The sequence below is a fragment of the Neofelis nebulosa genome, chromosome 18 (assembly GCF_028018385.1).
Source record: "Neofelis nebulosa isolate mNeoNeb1 chromosome 18, mNeoNeb1.pri, whole genome shotgun sequence".
Taxonomy (NCBI): domain Eukaryota; kingdom Metazoa; phylum Chordata; class Mammalia; order Carnivora; family Felidae; genus Neofelis; species Neofelis nebulosa.
Genome location: NC_080799.1, coordinates 1,789,418 through 1,814,104, shown reverse-complemented (window position 1 = coordinate 1,814,104; position 24,687 = coordinate 1,789,418). Strand labels below are relative to the sequence as shown.

The 24,687-nt window shown below is 60.6% G+C and overlaps 1 protein-coding gene across 3 annotated transcripts in view; it reads right to left on the bottom strand.

Moving 5' to 3' along the window:
- LOC131500924 (kinesin-like protein KIF19) overlaps positions 1 to 24,456 on the bottom strand; it is a 40,910-nt gene extending 16,454 nt beyond the window's left edge. For 2 of the 3 annotated variants that reach the window (XM_058710521.1, XM_058710522.1), the window contains exons 1-14: positions 24,351 to 24,456; positions 23,838 to 23,918; positions 20,495 to 20,605; positions 18,364 to 18,451; positions 17,379 to 17,512; positions 17,045 to 17,170; positions 15,895 to 16,089; positions 12,903 to 13,055; positions 12,176 to 12,298; positions 9,182 to 9,332; positions 5,462 to 5,639; positions 4,117 to 4,288; positions 1,867 to 2,137; positions 1,336 to 1,457 (exon numbers count right to left, since the gene is read on the bottom strand). In XM_058710521.1, the coding sequence (XP_058566504.1) occupies positions 1,336 to 1,457; positions 1,867 to 2,137; positions 4,117 to 4,288; positions 5,462 to 5,639; positions 9,182 to 9,332; positions 12,176 to 12,298; positions 12,903 to 13,055; positions 15,895 to 16,089; positions 17,045 to 17,170; positions 17,379 to 17,512; positions 18,364 to 18,451; positions 20,495 to 20,605; positions 23,838 to 23,918; positions 24,351 to 24,377 (1,932 nt within the window). In that variant the 5' untranslated portion in view covers positions 24,378 to 24,456. Of the gene's footprint in view, positions 1 to 1,335; positions 1,458 to 1,866; positions 2,138 to 4,116; positions 4,289 to 5,461; positions 5,640 to 9,181; positions 9,333 to 12,175; positions 12,299 to 12,902; positions 13,056 to 15,894; positions 16,090 to 17,044; positions 17,171 to 17,378; positions 17,513 to 18,363; positions 18,452 to 20,494; positions 20,606 to 22,994; positions 23,230 to 23,837; positions 23,919 to 24,350 lie in introns of those variants that run through there. The other variant, XM_058710524.1, reaches the window with a different exon arrangement.
- Between the last annotated feature and the right edge of the window lie 231 nt (positions 24,457 to 24,687).

Below are 24,687 nucleotides of genomic sequence, written 5' to 3'. Positions count from 1 at the left end.
AAAAGTGGTGCACAAGCCAGACGCCTGTCGGAGAGCCCTCCAAAGCCTGGAGGCCCTTGAGAAGACACACAGAGGACTCAGGTGACCCAGAAATCCCACTTCTGGGCGTGCACCCCAAGGACGGAGAGCAGATTCATCTACACCCGTGTTCACGGTAGCGTGTTCCCAAGAGCCAAGGGGTGCAAGCACCCAAGTCCATCAGCAGGTGACTGGATACACACAGTATGGTCCGGCCACGCACAGCCCGACGGCACTCAGCCTCAGAGAGGAAGGACATTCGGACACGTGCTCCCCCATGGATGGACGAGGGCGTCGTGCTCAGTGAAGTAAGCCCGGCACGAAAGGACAAGTGCTATATGGTCCCCGAAGTGGTCGAATCCACAGAGACAGAGAGTAGACGGTGGAGCCTGGGCTAGGGCCTGAGGGTTTAATGGGGTCAGAGTTCCGGTTTGGTATAACGCTTTCCCTGAGCTCGGGGAGTCCATCTAGGGAAGGGAACCCGACGGTGGTCTTGGGGACCCTGACATATACTATAGGACAGGCGGAAGGGTGGGGAGGAGGTCCCACAGCAGTAGTGTGAGCGGGGAACCAGATGGCTGCGTGGGGACTGAGCCAGCAGAGCCGGGGAAGCGGGGAGCTCTCGGCACAATGCGGGTACCTGGGACCTCTGATCGGGGGCGGGAAGCACCTTTACGTGCAGTCGGGTCCCGGGAGCCCGGCCGACACCACACGCGTGGGCTCCTGCCCCTCGCACACCCTGCCCCAAGCCCGGGGAGCCCTTGGCCTCTCTCCTAGGAAGGCGCAGCTGAGGGGCCCTACCTAGCTCAGGGCAGGAGGAGAGCCGGGAAACAGGATTCGTGTGGCAAATGAATGCAGAGCCCCCTGCCCAGCCTTCCTCTCTAGGGAGTCCCCGGTTGGGCCCCGGACGCCATCCACCATGCAGGGGACTGCCGGCTCGCCCTGGAGGAAAGACCTAAAACCACATCCCTCCCAGGGTCCCCGTGGCACCGAGGTCCAGCCCACACTCAGGCTCCTTCCCATCAGCCCTCTGTGTCCCACATGGGGTGTGCAGCAGTCCAGGGTCCCAGGCCTGCCGGTGAACAGCACAGAGGACCCCGGGCCCAGCCTCCCCGAAACCCTGCCGAAACCCTGCACCCTTGCCACTGGCTCGGCCTGCCCAGCGCCGCTGGCCCCAGCACCTGGTGCGGGGTGGGGGGGGGTGGGGTGGGGGGGTTCCCGGGCGTCCTCTTCCCACCTCAGGGTCAGTCCCCTCACAGGGCCTGGACGCGCAGGAGGGGACAGCGAGCACTGGCCTGAGCCGCCAGGCGCACTCACCCGCAGGGAGCTCGACATGACCGAGTGCAGCAGCAGCAGCCGGTTCAGCGAGCCCGCACCCAGCTCCCGCAGGATCAGACCGTACCGCTCGTCCAGGGACTCGGGCACCGCGATGCCGCCACCTGCAGGGGCCGGGGAGAGCGGGGGCGGGCACGCGTCCCTACTTGCCGGAAGGACAGCATCCTCTTTCCTCGGAACCTGGAGGCAGATACTCCAACCCGAGAAAGGCAGATTTTCCGGACGGTGGGTTTTCCGGGCGGTGCCCCCCGACCCCCGCACTCCCCAGCGGGTGGTCCGTGCACCTTGCGTGCGCGAACGGATTTCTTGCGCGCGCGAACGGATTTCTTGCGCTAACGGAGCATAGCACCCGCGCCGTGCCTGGCTCCTCCTCACTTACCTGTACCTCCCGGAGAGTGTCCTGTGAGCCGGGCCGGGCCGGGCCGGGCCGGAAGGGGCGCTGGTCTTCCCCGAGCACGCGCGGCGCCCCGCCCCGCCCCCCATGCTTCCCGGGGCCAGGCCGGGCGGGCTCACCCTCGATCAGCTGCCGCTGGTCCCGGAGGAGCTGCTCACAGAGCCGCCGGTGCTGGTGGTAGTGCTGGATCACGAAGTCCTTCTGCCACAGCAGACTCCTCCTGCGCAGGCCGTCGGCCCGCAGCTCCGTGTTCTCGGCCTCCAGCTCGTGGGCCCAGCACAGCAGCCGCAACACCTCCCGCTGGTCCTCGCTGCTGGCCTGCGCGGGCAGCAGCTGCTCCAGCTGCGAGGCCTTCTCCTTGGCACTGGCCAGACGCTGCTCCAGCCCCGCCTGGCGGAGACACCGGGCGTTCAGGGCAGGGGCCCCGGGGCTCGGCTCCCGGGTCCGCTCCCTCTTGCGGACTCCGCTTCGCGGATCGAACTCAGGGAGACACCGGGTGACCGATCGGGCCCGCGGACGCGCGGCCATCGCCTGCGTTTACCGTGTCCTTTATTTTCTGTGTCCTGATGCTTTCGCACCTGGGCCCTGGCCGTCCCTGGAGGGACTGCCCCTCCCAGGGCCAGCCAGTTCCTGAGGGTCCTAAACCCCTCACCCAGGAGCACACTTCTCGGATGCAGACCAGCCAACCCAGAGCCCACACCCCGACCCTCTCCTCCGTGGGGCCCTCACACTCTGGGCCACTGTCCCCCAGTCCTAACCCCCAGGGACCAGATGGCCGGGACAGCCCCCATGCCCTGGAGCCCACTGGAATCACCCAGACTGGCCGGGCCTCAGCCTGCTCGCCCCGCCTCGCCCGCTCCTTCCCGCAGAAACCACAGTAAGGCTCTCGCCCAAGCACCGCCTCCCTCTGCCTCCTGACTGGCCCTGGGGCGTCCCCTGTGGCCCGCATGGCATCCCGTGCCCCCTCCTCTGGGAACTGTCAGCAAAGACTATCTTTCCAACGGCGGTCATCTCCTGGTGTCCTGGCCCTGCTGTGCCTCACAGTTTCCCCGAACACACTACACTCAGAACACACCCTAGGACTCACCCCTTGCCGTGTGTCCACCGTGGGAAACCCCACTCGCACGCCCACCCCCAAAACCGCAGCCCCGGGCACAGGTCAGCTGACAGCCCCCAGTGCGACCCAAGCAGGCTCCTCCAGCCGTCACATCTTCCTCTCCGGGCGGTGGAGGGGGGCGACTTCGGGGGAGTTGGCTCGGCTGCCTGGCATGGTCCTCCTCTTCTGCCTGAGGTCTTCCCCGGCCCCCGAGGCACCAGCAGCCCCTCCCCTAGCCCCAGCAGCCCGTCCGCGGGTCCCTTACGATGCTGCCCCGCACCACATTGCCAGCGTCGGTGGGAAGAATCCGGCAGATGGTCAGCTTCAGTGGCGGAGGGTCTCGTGTGCCTTTACGTCCCCAGGCCTGGCGCCACACCGGATGCTTAAAAGGTAAGTTTGTCTCGAACGGGCGGGTTAACTCACGAACGGACTCGCAATTCCATGCTACGCTGCATCTCCGAATCCAAATTTGACTCCTGAACTCATGCTCTCTGCTGATGCACATTATGGTTTCAGCAAGAGGCATTTTTCTTATTGCTAAATGCCGGGGGGCTTCTGAAGTGAGACCACGGAGACTCCAGACTGCTCAGGGACACGCAGCCCCGTGAAGACACATGCTGGTTTGGCTGCACAGCCTTGAGGCGAAGCAAGTGCCGGCTGCTTTCGGCATGTGGCGCTTCCCCCCTTGCCAGGGAAGACACCCATGGACGTCTGACTAGAGGGTGCTTCCCGGCTCCCCAGCCGTGCCTGCTCTGCCGGGACCGTGACAACGCGAGAAGCAAGCTACTACATGAGCGGCTCAGAGAAGCAGCCGGCCCTTGCTTCTCCAGGAGGAACCAGGTTCCCTCTGGCCGTGTCCCTTGTTCCGCCCCCCTCCGCACCGCGTGCCCCAGGCCTGACTCGGGGACAAATGAGCCAGAGGCCACGCATGGGAAGCACTTGCCCACAGGACCCCTCGGAGCTGGAGGCCCGCTGTGTGTGCAGACAGGCAGGTGGGGTTGCCCCGCGGCTCCTCGGTCCCCCAGGGTCCGCCCATCCTGCACACTGACCCCCGCAGCAGGGAGGTCACGGGCCCCGCAGTCAGCCCAGGTCATGTGCAGCACCTCTCCCCCCCGCCCCCTGGGGCCTTGGGACAGTTTATCTCAGCCCCCTGAGCCTGGATGCCATGCACAGGACGGCGGTGGGTGGCCCTGCTCGGTGGACTGTTGTCACGGGGTCACCATCCGTGCATTAGCAGCGGGCATGCCCGCGCACGGACAGCCCCTGCCCCCACCTTGAGGGCCGCAGCTTTCCTCTGCTCAGCCAGAAGCATGTTGACTTCCTCTCTGGCCACAGCCACCTCAGGCGGCTCCACGGACTCGCCCTCGTCCGCCTCTGCCGGCTCCTCGTCCCCCTCCGGCGTCCTGTCCCTGTGCACGAGGTGCTGGGCCTTCTCCCGCTCCCAGCTACGGCCGCAACAGAAGGGGCAGTGGTCAGGGTGCCGGCCCCCACCCCGCCGGTCTGCCTGCAGGCCGAGACCTGACAGAGGGACAGACGTGGGCCTGTGGCCTGACCTCCTGTATGTGTACAAACAGAGGCGTGAACAACAACTGGAAGGAAATCAAGAAGCAGTGAGCGCTACGCAGGATTGTAGCAATTAAGCGCAGGACCCTGCAGCCGGCCCGCCACCCCCACCCTGGCTCTGCCCCAAGGCTGCCCGGGTGACCTCGGCCTTAGAACGTGGCTGGCAGGCGACAGCACACCTGGGGCTCTGAGGGCTAGCTGCGATGGCCCCCTCGCAGGGCAAAACCTCAAAGGTGCACAACAGGGCGCCAGGCTGGGTCTGAGAACTGCCACGGGCACCGTGGGGAACCGAAGGAAGGGAGGATCGGGGCTGGGACCAACAGAGGGACGGAGAGCGTTTCCTGCTACCGGAATCCCTCCAGTGCGGGCATCACACCGTTTGTGTAAGTTAGAAAACAAACAAGGAGGAAGCAGCAGGGGGAGGAGGAGGACAAATGCTGGGAGGAAGGGACAAGAATTGGACCGGGACCCCAGGGCTGAGTTGAAGCTCCTGCGGGCAGGGAGCCGGGTGTCCCGGTTTGTCCAGGGCAGTGCCAACACGCTATTGTAAGCAGCGCCTTCTCCTCTCAAACGTGTCCCGCTCTGGATGACAACTTACATGATCAGCCCCTCCACACGTGGTCAGGCTACTCACAGCAGGTACGAGTAGCAGGTGTGTGCAATGGTAGACGCATCCTGGCCTCATGACTGTGCGGCCTTGGGCAAACCCACATCCCCTCTGAGCCTCAAAATCCTCTGCTGTAAAATGGGCTTGACCCTAACCTGCCAGGCTGGCTCGGGATTCCAGCCTAAGACAAAGAAACCGAAGGGACCTGGAAGCCTGCTCCCACCCGGCCCAGCTTCGCCCCGGGAGGCAGGAGGGCGGGGATGGACTGGGCCAGGAGTCCTGCCTGGGAAGAGAGGGCCGCCTTCACCAAAGTCCCTGCTGGGGGCCCGCAGGCAGTAGAGAGAGGCTGGACGATGGCAAAACAGGAGCTCCCACCAGTGGCCCCTCTGGCCTCCCTGCCCCATAGGGATGGATGGTGCCCAGGACCTGGCTAAGTGGGCACACTCACTCTGCAATGGTCAGCAGGTGGCGGGACATGTCGACGTGCAGCTCTATGTTGGTGTTCTCCAGTTCCACCAGACTGCGCCGCATCTCCAACTGCTCCTTGAAGGCCCCAACGAGCTGCGCCCGGATCTTGTTCATCTGCCGGCAGCTATCCTCCTCTCCATCGTGTGAGGGGATCCTGACTGGGGGCAGGAAGAGAGCCAGCTGCGCCAGGAGCAGTGACACATAAGCCAGGGTTGAACTCCATGCGTGCACACCAACACAGGGTCTGGCCTGTGGAGGAGCTCTATCTACACGTTTGGATGGATGGATGGATGGATGGATGGATGGATGGATGGATGGGTGGATGGGTGGGTGGCTGAGGGATGGATGGATGGATGGATAGAAGGATGGATAAGTGATAGATGGGTGGATGAGTGGATGGGTGGGTAAAGGATGGATGATGGATGGGTGAATAATAGATGCATGCATGCATGGATAGATGGATGAATGGGTAAGTGAATGACAAATGGATAAATGGATGGGTACATAAAGGATGGGTGGATGGATGAATAGATGATGGATGGGTGGATGGATGGATGGAGAGATGGATGAATGGGTGAATAATGGATGGATGGAGTGGATGGATGGATGGATGGATGGATGGAGAGATGGATGGACGGGTGAATGGATGGATAGAGAGATGGATGGATGGGTGAATAATGGATGGATGGGTGGATAGAGAGATGGATGGATGGAGTGGATGGATGGATGGAGTGGGTGGATGGATGGGTGAATAATGGATGGATGGATGGATGGATGGATGGGTGGAGCAGATGGATAGATGGAGAGATGGATAGATAGGTGAATAATGGATTCATGGATGGATGGATGGAGTGGGTGGATGGAGAGATGGATGGATGGAGAAATGGATGGATGAATAATGGATGGAGAGATGGATGGATGGGTGAATACTGGATGGATGGATGGATGGATGGATGGATGGATGGATGGAGAGATGGGTGGATGGGTGAATAATGGTTGGATGGATGGAGAGATGGATGGGTAGGTGAATAATGGATTCATAGATGGATGGATGGAGTAGATGGATGGATGGATGGATGGATGGATGGATGGATGGAGAGATGGACGGGTGAATAATGGATGGATGGATGGATGGATGGATGGATGGAGAGATGGATGGATGGATAGAGAGATGGATGGATGGGTGAATAATGGATGGATGGATGGAGTGGATGGATGGATGGAGAGATGGATGGATGGATGGATGGATGGATGGATGGATGGAGCAGATGGATAGATGGAGAGATGGATAGATAGGTGAATAATGGATTCATGGATGGATGGATGGAGTGGGTGGATGGAGAGATGGATGGATGGAGAAATGGATGAATGAATAATGGATGGAGAGATGGATGGATGGGTGAATACTGGATGGATGGATGGATGGAGAGATGGGTGGATGGGTGAATAATGGTTGGATGGATGGAGAGATGGATGGGTAGGTGAATAATGGATTCATAGATGGATGGATGGAGTAGATGGATGGATGGATGGAGAGATGGACGGGTGAATAATGGATGGATGGATGGATGGATGGATGGATGGATGGATGGAGAGATGGATGGATGGATAGAGAGATGGATGGATGGGTGAATAATGGATGGATGGATGGAGTGGATGGATGGATGGAGAGATGGATGGATGGATGGATGGATGGATGGATGGAGTGGATAGATGGAGAGATGGATGGATAGGTGAATAAAGGATTCATGGATGGATGGAGTGGATGGATGGATGGATGGATGGATGGATGAATAATGAAGAGATGGATGGATGGGTGGATGGAGAGATGGATGGATGGATGGATGGATGGATGGAGTAGATGGATAGGTGGAGAGGTGGATAGATAGGTGAATAATTGATTCATGGATGGATGGATGGAGTGGATGGATGTATGTATGTATGTATGGATGGATGGATGGATGGATGGAGAGATGGATGGATGAATAATGGATGGATGGAAAGATGGATGGACAGGTGAATAATGGATGGATGGATAGATGAATGAGTAGATCACGGATGGATGAATGGGTGAGTAAATGATTGATTGATGGACGGATGAAGGGATGCATAGATAGATAACTGGGTAGATGATTTAGATGGTCTCCCTGCCTGGTTTGGGGTCAAGTTACCTGGATTTGAGTCTCAGGTATCCAAGGAGGGGTGTGACTGGGCTAGCCATCTGAGCTCATACCTCACTTCCTCAGGGAAATCCTCCCAGATTCTCAATCTGGGTCCACCTGCCACTTGTTCTGATAACATCATGCCTTCTCCTTCACAGTCCTCTGCATACCAATAATTGATGAACATTTTGTGATAGATGTTTGACATCTCCCTTTCCTGCTAGAACATAAGTTCCACAGAACAAACCAGTTTTGTCTTTTTTGTTTCCATGTAATTTCCTACCTAATGGCTGTTTATGACTAATAGATGGTAGTCCCTGACTGCCCCACTGAGAGCTCCACTCTGGACGCATGCAGTCTGTTCCTCTGAACCAAGGGCAGTGGTCAAGGGGCACCTTTTCCCTCAATGCCATTTACACAATGTATCGCATACCATCCGCTCACTGTTACCTGGCATTGTAACTTTAGCCAATCCCACAAGTGAAAATTATCTCAATGTGTATCTGTTTCCTAACGCAGTTAAGAATCTTTTCCCGTGTTTGTGGGCCCCTGGGAATTCTCTGAATCGCCTGTTCTCTTCCTCAGTTTTGGACCATTTATTCTTTCTTGCGGATTTTCAAAACGTCTTCATTCATTATGGCAAAGCCTATCTCCATTAGCCACAAGAACGTGTCTGTGGGTAGGTAAGCCCGTGTTTATACGCATAAGCACACTTGACTTCCTTACTGCCATTTTTATGGTTACTTTAACTTACTGATTAATTTTATAATTTTATGGAAAAGCTATGATATGCTCACCCCTAAGGGAGGCCTAAATAAAGCTAGGTTGGGGGAGAAGAGGGACAGAGAGAAACTGCATGCCAGGCACGGGGTTTGCTTTGGGGCCGGCCAGGTGGAGGGGTGAACCCAGAACTCTTGGGGTCTGTCAGATGCCAGTGAACGGTGCACTTTCAGATGGTGAGTTTTAGGGGCACCTGGGTGGCTTGGTGGGTTGAGCGTCTGACTCTTGACTTCGGCTCAGGTCATGATGTCACGGTTCGTGAGACTGAGTCCTGAGTTGGGCTCCGCACTGAGCGTGGAGACTGCCTGGGACTCTCTCTCTCTCTGCCCCCTCCCCCATTCTCTCTCTCTCTCTGTGTCAAAATAAATAAATTAACTTAAAAAAAAGATGGCGAATTTTGTTATGTGTAGTTTTGTGTCAACAAATAAATAACAATTTAGACGCCAACATGAGGGGAAGCGAAGAACTCTCGGTACTATCTCTGCAACTTCTGTGTAAATCTACAGTTATCCCGGGATGAAAGATTTGTGTTTTTAAAGAAAAACTGATCTAAGAGGAAAGAAAAAACAAAACGGTGGGAGGGTGAAAAGGAACGAAGGAAGAGATCAGGAGACAGACAAGGCAGCCACTCCCCACGCTCTGCGGGCCAGGGAGCGACAGGCAGCGTGTGGCAGGCTGGGACGGAAATCCACAGCCACGGCCACGTGCCCCGGGCTCGGGCGGCAAAGCCACAGGAGGCCCCAGGAGCTCGGCTCTACCTTGTGTGTCCTGGACCCCGGGTTCTCCTCTCTTCTCCTCCTCCTGCTTCTCAATTTTGGACTTGAGGTGCTCGATCTCCCTGCGCAGGTTGGAGATGACGTCGGTGTACTGTGCGATGTGGTAGGACACGTTCAGTAGGTTGCGCTTCACCTGGTGGGTGGGACATGCGGCCAAGGTCAGACCTAGCCAGAACGGACCCACCATGTGATATCTATGCTACAGCTACGCCAGCACATTTATGTCAAGAAAATTCCGATCAATGCAACTCAGCCTTAAAAAGAGAGGAAACCCAGACACCTGCTCCCACATGGATGAACGCCAAGGAAATGATACTGAGTGACACAGCAAGACACAGAAGGACACACACTGGGACCCATTCACACAAAGTCATGGAGTTGTCAGTCTCACGGACACGGAAGGACACGCACTGGGACCCACTCCCACGAGGTCCCGGGATCGTCAGACTCACCACATGGGAGGACACGCACTGGGACCCACTCCCACGAGGTCCCAGGGTTGTCAGACTCACGGACACGGAAGGACACACACTGGGACCCACTCACATGAGGTCCCGGGGTCTTCACATTCATGGACATGGAAGGACACGCACTGGGACGCACTCCCATGAGGCCCCGGGTCGTCAGACTCAGGGACACGGGAGGACACACACTGGGACCCACTCACTCGAGGTCCTGGGGTCGTCAGACTCACAGACACAGAAGGACACACACTGGGACCCACTCACATGAGGTCCCGGGGTCTTCACACTCATGGACACGGAAGGACACGCACTGGGACGCACTCCCATGAGGCCCCGGGTCATCAGACTCAGGGACACGGGAGGACACGCACTGGGACCCACTCACTCGAGGTCCTGGGGTCGTCAGACTCACGGACACGGGAGGACACGCACTAGGACCCACTCACTTGAGGTCCCGGGGTCGTCAGAGTCACCACATGGGAGGACACGCACTGGGACCCACTCACTCGAGGTCCTGGGGTCGTCAGACTCACGGACACGGAAGGACACGCACTGGGACGCACTCCCATGAGGTCCTGGGGTCTTCACACTCATGGACACGGAAGGACACGCACTGGGACGCACTCCCATGAGGCCCCGGGTCGTCAGACTCAGGGACACGGGAGGACACGCACTGGGACCCACTCACTCAAGGTCCCGGGGTCGTCAGACTCACGGACATGGGAGGACACGCACTGGGACCCACTCACTCAAGGTCCCGGGATCGTCAGACTCACGGACATGGGAGGACACGCACTGGGACCCACTCACTCGAGGTCCCGGGGTCGTCAGACTCACGGACATGGGAGGACACACACTAGGACCCTCTCCCACGAGGTCCTGGGGTTGTCAGACTCACAACACAGAAGGACACACACTGGGACCCAGTGACACGAAGTCACAGGGTCGTCAGACTCACAAACACAGAGTAGACAGTGGGGCCAGGGCTGGGGGAGCACATGGGGAGTCTGTGTGAAACGGGACAGGGTCTCAGTGTGGAAAGATGGAACGTTCTGGAGCCGGACGGTGGGGACAGCTGCAAAGCATGTGAATGTGCTCGGTGCCCCTGAGCTGCTCACTTAGAAGTGGTTAAAATGGTAAATTTTATGTCATGTGTATTTGGCACAATACAGAAAATTCAAACATCCATCAAAGGCCCTCCCCAGAGGTAACCACTGTGGTCACTTGGGCGTGTGCCCTCCAGAGGTGGTTCTGTTCATATAAATGTATCTACAGAGACACCTATAGGGAGTTTCTTGGTACAGGTTTGGCTTTTGTTTTTTCTTTATGTAAACATATCAAACTGAGGCTACTATTCTTTTTAAAACAATTTTTAAGTAGGCTCCATGCCCCACGTGGGGCTCAAACTCACGACCCTGAGACGAAGAGTCCCATGCTCCCCTGACTGAGCCAGCCGGGTGCTGCCTGGCTTTCTTTTCTCACTTTTACTTGCTTCCCTCATCCAGCGTTGTCGCTGGGGCATGGTCCGTCTGCCCGGATGCGTGTACCCCACCTTCTGTAACAGCTGCCCAGCAGTCGCCGCGTCCCCTTGGACGGGCACTTTGGGGCTTGCCAGTGACACAGCGTTTGGACGCACACGGGTCCCCGTTTGTCTTTGGTGATTTGGAGGGTGAACCAGCAGGCCACGAGGCACACGCACGTATGTGTGCACACCCACAGGCTCTTCCTCACTCGGGGCCCGGCGTCCTGGACTGACCCCCTAAACTCTGTCTCCTCTGTCACTCTCCCTTCTCACACCCCACGGCTGTCATCGAGAGCACTGGCCACAGCTGGAAGTGACAGATCTGTGTGTGGGAGACACGGTTCCCAGTGGCCTTGCCCGCTGCTGTGCTCGAAGCTTGGCTGAGAGTAGGCGCTATCCCGGCACCTAGCTCATGGCCACGCTTTGGGATGGGGCTCATCCCCACAAGCGTCCCCTTCACTCACTGGCCACTAGACACACACAGTGCCACTAAACACCCTAAGTGCTAAGCAGCCGCACAGACGGATCCTCTACACTGAGTGCAGTTGCAGCCAGAGCGGGGAGGGGCCCAAAGTGTGGCCCCTGGAGCCAGAACGTGGGAGCCTCTCTCGGTGCTCTGCTCGGGCTGCCCAGTCTGCACAACGGGATAACGGGCCTCCCTCCCAGGGAGAGGGTGCGAACAGGTAAATAAATCCAGACATCAAGAGCTCAGAGGGTGCCTGGCGAACAGCTAAGTCAACTCATGTCCTGAACCCACAGAACCCTGCGAATGGGGCCTCATTTGGGAAAAGGGTCTTTGCAGGTTAAGTAAAGGCTCTTGAGATGAGATCCTCCTGAGGAAGCCCCGTAAAGGTGGCGGCAGAGGCTGGAGTCAGGCGGCCACAAGCCCAGGGCCTCCAGGAGCCCTGGGGTAGAAGGGAGGCTCCAGAGGGAGTCCGGAGTGAGAATTTGGCCAGTGGGGGAGCAGATGAGGAACAGGGGGGGCCTCACCCTCGTTTTGATGTTCTTTGCCCTGTAGGCATACAGCAGGGTGGTCCGAGACTCTTCGAAGTGCGTGCTGGCCGGGCTGATGTGCGCGATCATCACGGTCCGGCTGTTCCCTCCCAGGGCATCCTGCTCAGCAGAGGGTCTGAGTTGGGGGTGATGGGAAGAGGCCCTCCAGTGCCCGTCCCAGGCCCGCCTGGACCCTCCCTCTGAGGTTCCTGCTCCAAACCCTGAGGGAAGCAGGTGATGGCAGGACCAAGGGCTTGGTGCTCGGGGAGGGGACATGCGGAAGGGACAAAATGAGACCTGCCCCAAGGCCACCCCATCGGACCTCTGTTCTGATGAGACCAGAGCAGAGAGGCCAAACCTGCAGCGATGTGTATTTATTGCCTTGCCAATTTGTTTACTCACCCTCTTGCTATGGAATAGAGGACACAGAGGAATAGAGAGGACAGCACCCAGCTCAGCACAGAGGGCAGTGTCTCAATGTCAGACTGCCCAGGATGGGACAGGCGGCCTCAGTAAGGTAGTGAGCTCTCTGTCTCTAGGAGTATGCAAGCCCCTGGCTGGCCCATACTCGGAGGGATGGCGTGGGAGTCAGGCAGTGACTAGCAACGGGGTCTACAGCATTCTCCTGCCTTCGGGGGTTCCTGGAGGGGTCCTCGGAGCCAGGTCTGGGCCTCCCTCCCGGCAGAGAAGCCCGGGATGATGCAGGCGGCTGCCGCAGCCGTACCTTCAGCAGGCGCGTGAGCTTGCTGTCCCGGAAGTTCACGTACTGCGCCCGGCTGCCGCCTTTCTCGCTGAGCGCGTTGATGCAGTTGCCCAGCGCCAGCAGGGAGCGGTTGATGTGGGCGCCTTCCTTCCTCCTCTTGCCGCGGTTTTGGGTCTGGGTGGGAGAGGACGAGGTCCGCACGGTGCACTGACCCCGTCCCACCCGGGCACCCCTGCTCCCCTGACAGCCTGGGGCCCGGAGGTGGGTGCCGGGACTCTGCGGGGAGCCCTAAGCGTCCAGGGAGGGGTGTGGCCAAGCCAACATGCCCTCCAGTGAGCAAACGAGATGAGAAATGGGTGACAGGGAGCTCTTGCACGACAACCCCACTCTGACGAGAAACACACGAGCGTGTGGGTTTACGTGGGCGCCCCCCCCCCATGCCGGAACCTCCCTGTCCTTCCCCTCCTGCAGGGGCACCCCCGACCTCACTCTCTGAAGCGGGGGGCCGTGGTGGCCGGCCTCGCACCCGATTTCCTTCATCACGTAACTTCCCTGGCAGCCGCCGTGCTCCTTTACGCGCTTAACATCTTCCCAGCCGCTCTCCACTGGACCCCCCCCAGGCTCCAAGGTGGCCCAGGACCCCGGCAGCACCTGGCCCACAGCAGGGGCTGCCCGTGTGAAGGTGCAGCATGAGCACCTCCCAGAGCCAGCACCACGGGGACTCTCCCTTTCTTCCCCTTATCTCTATTTTCCACATTTTCTGCACTGTGTTTCTAGTACATGTGAAACCAGGGGGAAAGAACATCTCCTCCTTAAAGGCACAGGAAGCTAACCGACAGCACAGTCTGAGAATCTCTGACACTTCTCCCAGTCTGTCCCAGCTTCCTTATTTGCCAGAAGGGTAATCTTCCAACTTCACAGGGATTAAAGTGAGGATTCAGCGCAGAACGTGTACAACAGGCCAGCTCGGACCTGTGCCCACAGAGGCAAGCAGTAAACACTGGCTACTAATTTCATTAAGCGGGAGCTGGTGCAGGGTAGGACCAGAGCTGCTGGAGTGGCCGGAGCCAGGACAGCTGCCCACGTCATGTGTCTGTTCATAGAGTGAGGGGGCTTTCTCAGAGACCTTGTGCCCTGGAATAGACTACTTTATGCGTGGTTTTCGGTGAAGAAATGACAGCTCGCGAGAACTGAGCAGATTCTCAAAGCAGCCCGTGCAGGTCACTTGAATATACACCTGAAACAAAACCAGGCCCAGAGGGGGAAGCAGCTTGCCCAAAGGCACACAGCAAGTCAGAGGAGAGTGAGATCAAGGACCCAGACCCTGGACCCCCTCTGTGGAAACCCCTCCATCTTGTCCCCTGAGGACACAGCCAAGCCCAGCTGAAACAGGCCAGAGTCCCAGACCTTCATCACATGGGGCTCCACCTGCATGAACCTGTCTGCACCCACATCTGCCTGTGTGTCAGCTGTGTCCTTTGTTGTCTGTACTCTGATGCTTTCACACCTGGAGCCCTTGCTGACCCTAGAGGGACTGCCCCTGCCCCCCCAGGTCCAGCCAGTTCCTGAGGATCCTAAACCCCTCACCCAGGAGCACACTTCTTGGATGCAGACCACCCAACCCAGAGCCCACACCCTGACCCCCTCCTCCATGGGGCCCTCACACTCTGGGCCACTGTCCCCCAGTCCTAACCCCCAGGGACCAGACAGCCGGGACAGCCCCCATGCCCTGGAGCCCACTGGAATTACCCAGACTGGCCGGGCCTCAGCCTACTTGCCCTGCCTCACCCGCTCCTTCCCACGGAAACCACAGTAAGGCTCTCGCCCAAGCACCGCCTCCTCTGCCTCCTGACTGGCCCTGGGGCGTCCCCTGTGGCCCGCATGGCATCCCGTGCCCCCTCCTCTGGGAACTGCCAGCAAAGACCATCTTTCCAACGGCGGTCGTCTCCTGGTGTCCTGGCCCTGCTGTGCCTCACAGTTTCTAGGAACACACTACATTTTACGCCAGCCTGACCCTGGCAGCTGGCGAGGCCCTGCTCAGTTCGGCAGGGCAGGTACAGGGCAGGTCAGTGAACGGATGAGTGAAACGACTCCGTGATGGAAAACCCCAAAGACACAGAGCACGTGATGCCAACCAGAAGCACGAATATCACAGCAGTGAAAGGCACAGATGCGGGCCCAACGCCCCCAGGCCCAAAGCCTGGATCCACACCATGCCGGGGTCCCGGCTCCACACGTGCTCCCCACCCTATCCTGCACTGGGGGGATTATGTGGACTGTGCACGCTAAGGGCCTGGTCTTTGGGGACGTGTAAACTGTCATTTGTCAGTAACACCGCTGTTCTGACTCGGCCTCTGTCAAACACCTTCTCTGTGCCCGGCCCGGGGCTGGGTCCTGCCCTCAAGGAAGGCCCAGCCCACCGGGCAGCCAGCACAAGGTAAGCACAGCCCCATTCCCAGCGACAGGTGCCACAAAGGACAGGCAAGCCAAGAGCCCAGGGGCAGGCAGGCGGGGCCCTCGGAAGGAGTGTCAGGGCCTGTGGCCGTGTTGAGCAGGAGTGAACTGGGCACCGTCCTCCCAACAGCCACGTTCCATCTGACATGCCCTTCCTTGCACCCTCCCCCAAACTCCTGATGACCCCACACCACCACCCAGCCCTCCTCTGCAGCCTCTGTGCAGACTGTGAATCTCAAAGCACAGGCCTACCCACGCCGTAATCCTCTGGTCACACATCTGCCTTCCCCCAGAGGCTCAGAGCTCCCTGAGGGTGGGTGGGTCAGGAGAGCCTGCCACTCGGGAACTGTGCAATTGTAAGTTCTGGCTCCGTGGGCGTGGCTGCTCAGCACTGCTGAGAAGCGGCTTATTCTGTAGCCGTGTAGCCAGAGAGCTAGGGGCCCTCTGCGGGGGTCAGGAGCTGTTCTAGGTGCTGAAGATGCTGTTGGACAAGGAGGGGCCCCGCTCGCAGACCAGAGTGACTGGGGACGGTGTGACTGGGCGGGAGGGGGGACAGAACCTGCGACGCCCGCTCGGAGCCTGCCAGGTCCACCATGAAGAGCTTCCCGATGCGCACTCCCTCCGCCAAGTCCGAGCCGCGGCTCCGCTGGCGCACGGTGACCTGGAGCACCGCGTGGGAGCGAGACGACGTCTTGTTGGCGGCCGTGGGCTCCTGCGTGCGCTGCCGGTTGCCTTTGGTGAGAAGGTGCATGATCTGAGGACAAAGGGAGAGTTGGGGGCGTCGGGGGCCTCCGAGAGGCCACGCGCTCCCTGCAGAACCACGAGGCAGGAAGGAGGCCTGTCCCCCGAGCCCTATTGGGCAGCTCTTTGCCGACAGAACCTCGTCCAGAGGAGGCAATTTCTGGTTTGCGGCAGGAACGGCAGGGTGCAGACACTTGTACCCCTGTCCCCTTCTCTACCCGTGGCAGGCATCACCAACGGATCGCCTGCCTGCATCCCAGAACCTCTCACCACAGAACCCCGCAGTCGTGTGGACTCCCTGGAGCTGGCAGGTTGGGCTGAAACCCGCTGTGTGCAAGCCACTGTGGGGATCAGGCCAGCGAGCCTCGCGGGGCATCTGCTACGTGCCGGGCGGTGCTGAGACCACAGAGCATGCGGTGGGGGAGGACACTGACACAGTGTCACCATGGGAGAACAGGCAGGACGTCTCCTCTCCCCGACCTGAACCCACGAGGCTCACTGCTAAGGGCACACGGCTGGGCCTCGAGGCGTCCGTGAAGGACCTGGGGGCAACAGGGAGGCATGAGGCTCTCCGGCAAGCAGGAGGCCCACCCTGAGGGCAGCGCGGAGTGTGTGCCAGCAGGGGGAGTGGGGGGCAGACAGATAAGACAGAGGGCTGCAGACATGTGGACAACACGCCCACTCAGGATGGCAAGTGGGTTTCAAGCATGCAGTTGACCCTGACAGGCTGGGCTGCCGTGTAGGGAAGGGCTCCCAGCCTGCGTCTGGGTGCAGCGGGAAGAATGGGCGGTCCATCGGTGACATCTGCCCTGAGCGCGGGCCGGGGGAGGGGTGTGGGCGCAAGGACACCATCCCCTCAGCTGAGAAATGACACGGAGCTGTGCGTCCAGCTCTGCCCCCTGAGCTGTGGCGAGCGCGGCCGCCCAGGCTGAGGCACGCCTCCCTCCGGGGGCCCCTGGGACCCTCACCTCCTGCGCGTTAGAGGTAGAGACTTCCGTGAGGCCTGCGATCTGGATGCTGCCCCGAGAATCTTCCCTCAGGTCCAGAAACCCCGAGGACGGGTTCAGGAGGTCCCGAATCACTTCGTTGTAAATCTGGGAGGGGAGACAAAAGTTGGAAACTGAGAAGCTTTGGTGCAAAGAAAGCGGGAGGTTTAGTATCAGGTATCATGGGCCTCGCGGCTGCGGGGAGATCTCAGACACCCCGAGGGCTGACAGTCCCCGTGAGGGGTGTCCGGGGGGGGGGGGGCGGTGGAGACAGAGGCTTGCTGTGCACGGGGCACCGAGGTGGTGGGCAGCTCACCTCCAGGTAAGACATCGACACACCCCAGTCCGTGCTGCCGCGCATCTCGATGGCCCGGAACAGGTCACTGAGGGTCCGCAGGTAGACGCCGGGCTCCGCGTCCATGCCCAGCATGGTGTACGTCTTCCCTGCGCCTGCAGACGGCCGGGCGCCCGCCCAGGTGGGGAGTCCTGAGTGGGCTCCAACCCACCCGGGTGCGCGCTCCCAGGAGACCGTTCACATGCCCACCCACCCTGGACAGGGCGTCCTGACCACGTCGACACGTTCATCTTCCACCTCGGGAACCAGGGGAAGGACCCGGAGTCTGATGGCTCACGTGCGGGAGAAAGCGCGGATGCAGGGATAGCGGGATGGGAGCAAGGACACAGACGGTGTGGGGGGTGGGCCCCAGAGGCGTCCTCTTCCCCCCCGCCCGAGCCGGTGCTGTTTCTACAGTGACGGGACCCGCGTGCAACTTGCTACAGAGTGCCTCTCTACGGGGGCGCCGCTCGCCTGCCCCCAACCTGCTCCCCAAACGCCAGAGCCTGGCACGGGGCGCGTGCTCCCTAAGGCCTGCTGAATGAAGAAGCCAAGGGAACAGGCCGCAACTCTGGGCAAGGCGCATCTCGGGCCTCAGTCTCCCCACCTGCCCCGGCCCTCTGTGATTCTGGCTTCAGGATTCAGCAGGTAGCTCAGCTCTGCGGACCTCTGTCGAGCCCACCCAGTGGGTGCGGAGAAGACGTCTGTGGGTTCTGACAGGCAGCAAGGTGCGGGCTTTGTCTGAACCCCAGACTCACTCCTCCCAGCTGTGTGACCTTGGGGAGGTCATTCTAGCTGAGGCCCAGCTGTGTTGTGTGCAGAAAGGGGATGGCCTGACCTGCCTCTCGGGGCTGCTCCCAGGACGGAAGGGTCGGTGAGACCAGTGCGTGGCAGGTGTCTTGTACCATCAGGGAGAGTCCACTCCCCCCACCCCATGCCCTCCTCGGGGCGCTGCCCGGGGCCCTACCTGAGGGGCCATAGGCAAACACCGTTGCATTGTATCCAGAAACGACGCCTTCCACTAGGTGCTGGGTGGTGGCGCGGTACACATCTTCCTGTGAACGGACAGACCGGATGGACGGTGGAACGCACGGCCCAGCGAGTCAGGGCACGTGGCTGCTGGAGAGGACACACGTGTGATGGCTGCAACGTCCCGTTCCCTCTGCCCATGGCCAGGGACCCCCGGGAGGACAGTAGCGGCCCCTGTCCTGCTGTGCCGCCCCCAGGGTGAGGTGGGGCCGGGCTCCCAGCTTCCAGGGAGGATTACGCAGGAGTGACAGCTCCTGCCAGGAGCCTGACATCCGCTCGGTCCTAGACACCCATGAGTCCTCTGCAGGACTTCTCAAGATCCGAGAGAAACCACACAGAATGCAGCGACTGGAAGGGGACAGCAGGATTTGTGTGTCTGTGAAGAGCGTCGGGACTCCCCTCTCTGGGGCAAAACCAGGACCGAGGGGCGACAGTTTCAGGATGGTAGCATTTCACGTAAGGCAACAGTGCCTAGCAATAGGTGTGCTAGTGAGCTCCCTGTCCACAGGGGTATTCAAGAAAGGATACCTCCAGGGGTGTAGGTTTGGCTGCATTAGGCAGAAATGACAGTCGCACCTCCTCTGCCCTGCAGGGCACCCACTCTGGACCCTGCTGTTCATGTCACTGAATTGTCCCCATAGCCCTGGCTGGTCACACAGCTCAGAGGCTAGAGGCACCATCCAGTACTGCTCTCCTCAGCTCTGGACTTACACCGTCAGGGACTGTGACCTGGCCCTGTGTGATCCCAGGCAGCCTCGTTTCCCCATCTGTAAAATGGGGATCAGGTTTCCATGTTTTAGAGGATTGTTGAGAAGCTGGCGAGACAACGCACGTCGAGCCCTCGAGGACAGCGCTCGACAGGCAGCAGCCACTCAGCAGGACCCTCCTATCGTCGACCCAGCTACCATCTTGGGAGTGAAGGAAGCATGCCTGCTCAGACAGCGGCCGAGTCCCGAGGGAGGGGACATTCCCAGTGCCAACGGGCGGTGGTGGGCCTCGACGGGCCCTGTGGCGCACGCCCGTCCTGCCTGAGATGCTGTCCCCAGCCTCCCCACTGCTCCTCCCGCTGACGTCCCGAGTCTGGATCCCTCCCTGGAGCTGCAGTGGCCTGATCCATGCCGAGCCCAGCTGATGCCCGTCCACCCAGAGCCAGGAAGGACGGGAGTGAGTGGTCGTGTCCGCCCCGGCTTCGGGGATGCTGGCGTGCCTCAATCAAGAGCCGGGAGACACGGAGGAGCCCGCGGTTCCCGGGCAGTTGGAGGTGAGGTGCGCAGTGCAAGGAGGGGCCCCAGGGCTCCGCTTCAGCTGGGAGGGGAAGAGCAGCTGGGTGCAGGGCTGGCAGCACGGAGCCCACGTCCCTCGCTGGCTTTGTCTTGGGGCCAAACAGCCCCAGACATCATCACCTTGGGGGGTGACATTCCCACCTCCGGACGCCTGGGTTCAAATCCTGCTCTGCCGGGCTCCCCTCTCTAGCATGGGGTGACAAGACCCCTCTCACGGGCGAGGGTCGGGTGACGTGCTGGACAGCCTTCTGTCCTTTGCTACGGGTGCTGGTGAGTCTGGCCTGACGCTGGGCCCGAACCCCCTGCCCTGGCCTCACTGGGATCTCGTGGAGGCTCAGCATCTCCTCTGTGTGTGTGTGGGAGGGGTGCCCAAGCCCCGGCCTGAACCCCTTGCCCCTCTATCAGGTTCTAGCTCTCTGCAGCATGCCCTCACGGAGGATCAGTTCTCCCTGCTTACTCAGCCCACTTTCCCCCTGGGATTGGGGCCCCGGGGCAGGGAGTGTGCCCTAGCCACAAGGGCGGCCGAGGGGACACCCTTTCCTTGTTTGGATGGGCGAATGAGAAGATGTATGAACCCCGGGCACCCGTGGGAGGGGGCCTCCTGCTACCTGCCCCTGGGGTGGCCCCTGTGCCAGCCTCCTACTCGTCAGGGAGACTCCTGTGAGAAGTCACGGATGGGACCACCTGCCCGCCCAGTCCTCCAGGGGGTCTCCAGGGTCTGGAGAGGGCCCCCGCGGCCAGCCTGGCCCGAGGAGAGGACGCGGGTGGCTATGGGCTGGGGGGTACCTGTGAGGCATGCTGGTCGAAAATGGTGTCGAAAATGAAAGTCTTCTCCCGTGACCGGTGTGCCCGCAGTGTGTCCTCGGGGTCCTCGTCGGGGTCCATGAGCACCGCCATCTAGGAGCAGCGAGGGGGCTGCTCAGAGTCCAGGCAGGCTCCACGCACCCTCAAGGACCCAGGCCCGCCCACCCTCAATGACACGAGGGGGCTCCATACGGGGCCCAGACGGGCTGCTCAGCCAGGAGGGGGTTCTGGGAGCTCCACCCCCAGGCGTCCTCCCCACTTCCTAGGCAAAGGGGTAGCCTCTCCAGGCTACTGCACCCCCAAAGTCACAACTGGAAGCCCTCAGGCCTGCTGGGCTCTGCCCCCCGGTACCCCCAACACCAGCACCCAATCAACGCCGAGTCCCCCACACAACGGCGGGTACCAGGGCTCAGTGAAGAACCCCCTGGGCTCTGCAGGGACACCCTTTGATGAACTGAGGGAAGAAAGCCCTTTGATGAACTGAGGGATGGACGGCAGGGGCTGCCGTGCGCCCCCAGGCCACCCTGAGTGCACGAGTGCGTCCACTCCCCACCCCCAGCTCTGCAGCCTGCTCCTGCCTCTCCTTGTGGGGTTAACCATCCCCCCCCACCCAGTCTCCCGGAGGTGGGGGGAAAGCAAGGAGTCTGAGGGCCTCTGGGGACGGGGAGGTTCAAAGGAGCCTCTCCAGGGCCATTAGAGGCCATCAGCTCTGTTTACTCTGAGAGGAGCTCTGGGACTGGGGGAGAGAGAGGGCGCCAGGAGAGAGCCACAGAGTCCTGGGGGCAAGGCTGGGCAGACCGAGAGCCTGGCCTCCAGGCCTCCTGGCCACCAGGTCGAGCCCCCTCTGGGTCCACAGCTTTGGGAACAGGTCTTGGGAGTCCGAGGGCTGCTCAGAGGTTCCTGGGGAGTCCGGCGGGGCAGGAGCGGCCCCAGAGGCCTGCCCCAGCTTCAGGCCAGCACACTTTCCATGATGTAAGCTAACCGGGAGAGACTCTCCAGAAAAGGACTCAGGCGGCCCCGGTCCACACAGTTCCCACCACAGGTGCTCGCTGTGAGCCAGGCCAGAATGTTGGAGGAACTGGGCAGGTCCCTGCAGGGGCCCACAGCCCAGCGCCGGGTAGGCCTGGCGGTTAAACAGGCTCGCACCAGCGAGGGGCAATGCTCCTCCACCAACCTGGGCAGGGGGGCAGCTGAGTGGGCGCGGGGTCTCCTGCTGGGGAGATGGCAATGTTTGGACACTGCCAGTGCCCTAAAGGCCGCTGACTTGCTCACATTAAAACGGTGAATTTTGGGGGCGCCTGGGTGGCTCAGTCGGTTGAGCGTCTGACCCAGTTTTGTCTCAGGTCATGATCTCACGGTTTGTGAGTTCGAGCCCCGTGTTGGGCTCTGCACTGACTGCAGAGCCTGCTTGGGACTCTCTTCCTCTCTGCCCCTCCCCTGTTCTACCTCTCTCTCTCAAAATAAATAAATAAACTAAAAAAAAAAAATTAATGAAATAGCAAATTTTATGTTTTATGAACTCCGCTTTGATTTTTCAAAAAGCAAGTTATGTCTTGTACAGAGCAGAGCGAGGCAGCCTTGGGAGAGGCCCCAGGTGGGCTCTAGCAGACCCTGGAGTGGAAGGATAGACCAGACAGGATGTGGGGGGAAGGCAGGGCGGGGGCCCGGGGGGGGCGGTTGTCAAAGCACCCTGTCACCCGCGCGCACACAGCCCCACTTCTGCTGCACAGACCGACGTGCTCACAATGTCCAGAAGGGCCTAGGCCCTGCGAAAAGTGAAGTTCGAACTCATTAAAGCCACTTCCCTTCTCCTGACACACTCTCCCCACACCGAACCCTTCCCCATGATCCAGAAGTCCCCCTAAAGTCGCCCAGTCCCCAAAGCCCAGGAAGTGGGAGAAGTTCTCCCCACGAGGAGTACGGCATCCTCAACTAGGAATCGATGGGCGACCCCGCCCCCCCCCCCCGCCCACGGAGCTGCCCTGGGCCAGGGTGGGCAGGGGCCACTGTGCAGGTGTGGGTCGGTCACCTCCCAGCTGTGTGGCCAGCGAACAAGAGGCTGCACTCTGACCTCTGTTATCAGGTAGGGCGGGAGTCACCCTGGACAGCGGGGGCACTCCCTGGGAGGAGGTCCCTCAGTCCCCAGATGGGCTGCCACCAAGGTTTGGGCATTAGCGACACTCTCCTGAGAGCTGTTACAGATTCCAGAATACTCCCTCCCTCCCCTGTCCCGCGTTAATCAGTACCGTGCATGGGGCAGTCTCCAATCCACACCCCCCCCCCCCACCCCGCCAAAGGTGCCTGGCTGGTCACCTGCCCCTGGGTGATTGAGGCCCAGCCAGCATCCTGACCCCCCAGTGCGGTTGTGGTGTGAATTCAGCTGAGTCAACGCTGTTTCCCTATCAACACCACATACACTCTTCAACCCTGGGCCGAAGCCTTTCCTGCAAATCTCTGCTTCCCCCAATTTAACGACCCTCACCTCGATTTACTGCTTAGCGATCTACGGACTCAGCGCTAATTCACCGCAGCCTCTGCCCAGAGCACCCAAAGCGTTTGTGCAGCCCACACGCTCTGTCCATTTCTTCTTCCCGTGGCGTCCTCCGGGGCTCCCCTCCGCCCTGCCGCATCAGCACCAGGCACCCTCATCTGGCAGGCTCCCCGCCCTGGGTCCTTCGCCTCTGAAGTGCTAACACACTCCCGGGCACTCCATTCAACCCCTCATTACAGCTGCCTTTCTAACAACAGATGGAAAAATCCAATTCATCTGACAGAATTTGTCTTGCCCCCCCCACTTGGCATTTATTCTGGCATTTCTAAACCGCGCTGAGAGCTCATCTTGTGAGCAGTTTCTGAGGAGTAGGGGTCCTGGCCCCACCGTACCACGGTCACCTGGGACCCTTTTCCAGCAAAGGGCCTAGACCCTGACCTGGTCCTGCCAGACCGGCTCTGGCCCACCCCCCAGCCCTTGGGGATCACACCTCCGCCAGGCCCTGCCCCCCTGGTCTGGGCAGCCACACCCACCCCTGCCACAGGGCCTGGGCCACCCTCCCCTCTGCCTGGATCGCCCCCTCCCGGAGATCACCAACCTCTCCCACCTCCTCTAGCTGCTGCTCAAGGCCTTAGCCCTTCCGTGACCACCTTTGCTGTTTGACCCTCTGTGACACTGAACGCCCCTGAAGCTACACCTTCATCTCTTCATCGTTCACCCCCACCCTGGACCGGAAGAGTCCTCGGGTCTCTCACGGGTCCAGCCCGGTGTCTGCAGCAGTGTCTGGTGTTAATGTTCACTAGGTGTCGCAACCCTGTGCCCCCACAGCCTCACCTGGTCTCCCACTTTGTGGGCGATGACGGTGGCCCCTTCCTCCAGTTCTGTGTCACTGAGCGGGCGGATGCGAAGTGCCACCTGAGGGCAGGACACCATGGCGGCTGCCTTCCGGGGGCCCCACCGAGGCTGCTCCCGATTCTCCAGGGACCCCCAGCCCAAACTCTTGCCTTGCCCCCCTCCCCCTTTACGAGGGGGTCTCCCTATAACCAGCCGCTGGGTGTGTCCCGGGCCTCGGCTCATCCACCGTCGGGTGGGCTCAAGTTCCAAGTCACCCAGCAGACGGGTCTGGCCAGCCGTCGCAGGACCTGGAGCTCCTCGGGGAGGAGATCACAGGGCAGGGGGTGAAGAGGGAGAGACAGGGGAGCAGAGGCAGGGCCCTGGACGGGGACCCGCAGCCCCGACACCTGACCTGTGCCAAGTGGGCACCTGTACCAAGGGGCAGAGGGCCAGGAGGCAGCCTCGGGGACATGCGGCCATAGGACTGTCAGGAACACGAGGGGGGATGCTCACCACGAGTGGCTGGTCCCTGGGCTCCATCTGTCTCAAGGCCGGGCTGCCCCAGGCTGGGGAAGGGCCGGTGGCTGTGGGGCCGGATGGCGTGATGTGCTCCGTGCTCTCCTGGTGACCTGTCTGTGCAGCAGCCCCCACCCCCTCCAGCCTGCCCCACCTTGGTGACATCAGCAGGCCCCAGGAGCCCAGCCAGTCCTTAACTGTCGGCACACGTGGGACCGCACACGTGGCTCGGGAGGCCCCAAGGAGCTGCGTGGCCCAGGCCCTGGTGGATGCAGGCCAGGGCACGCGGGGTCTATGCCTTCACCTGATGCCATGGCAACCCCAGGGTTCCTAG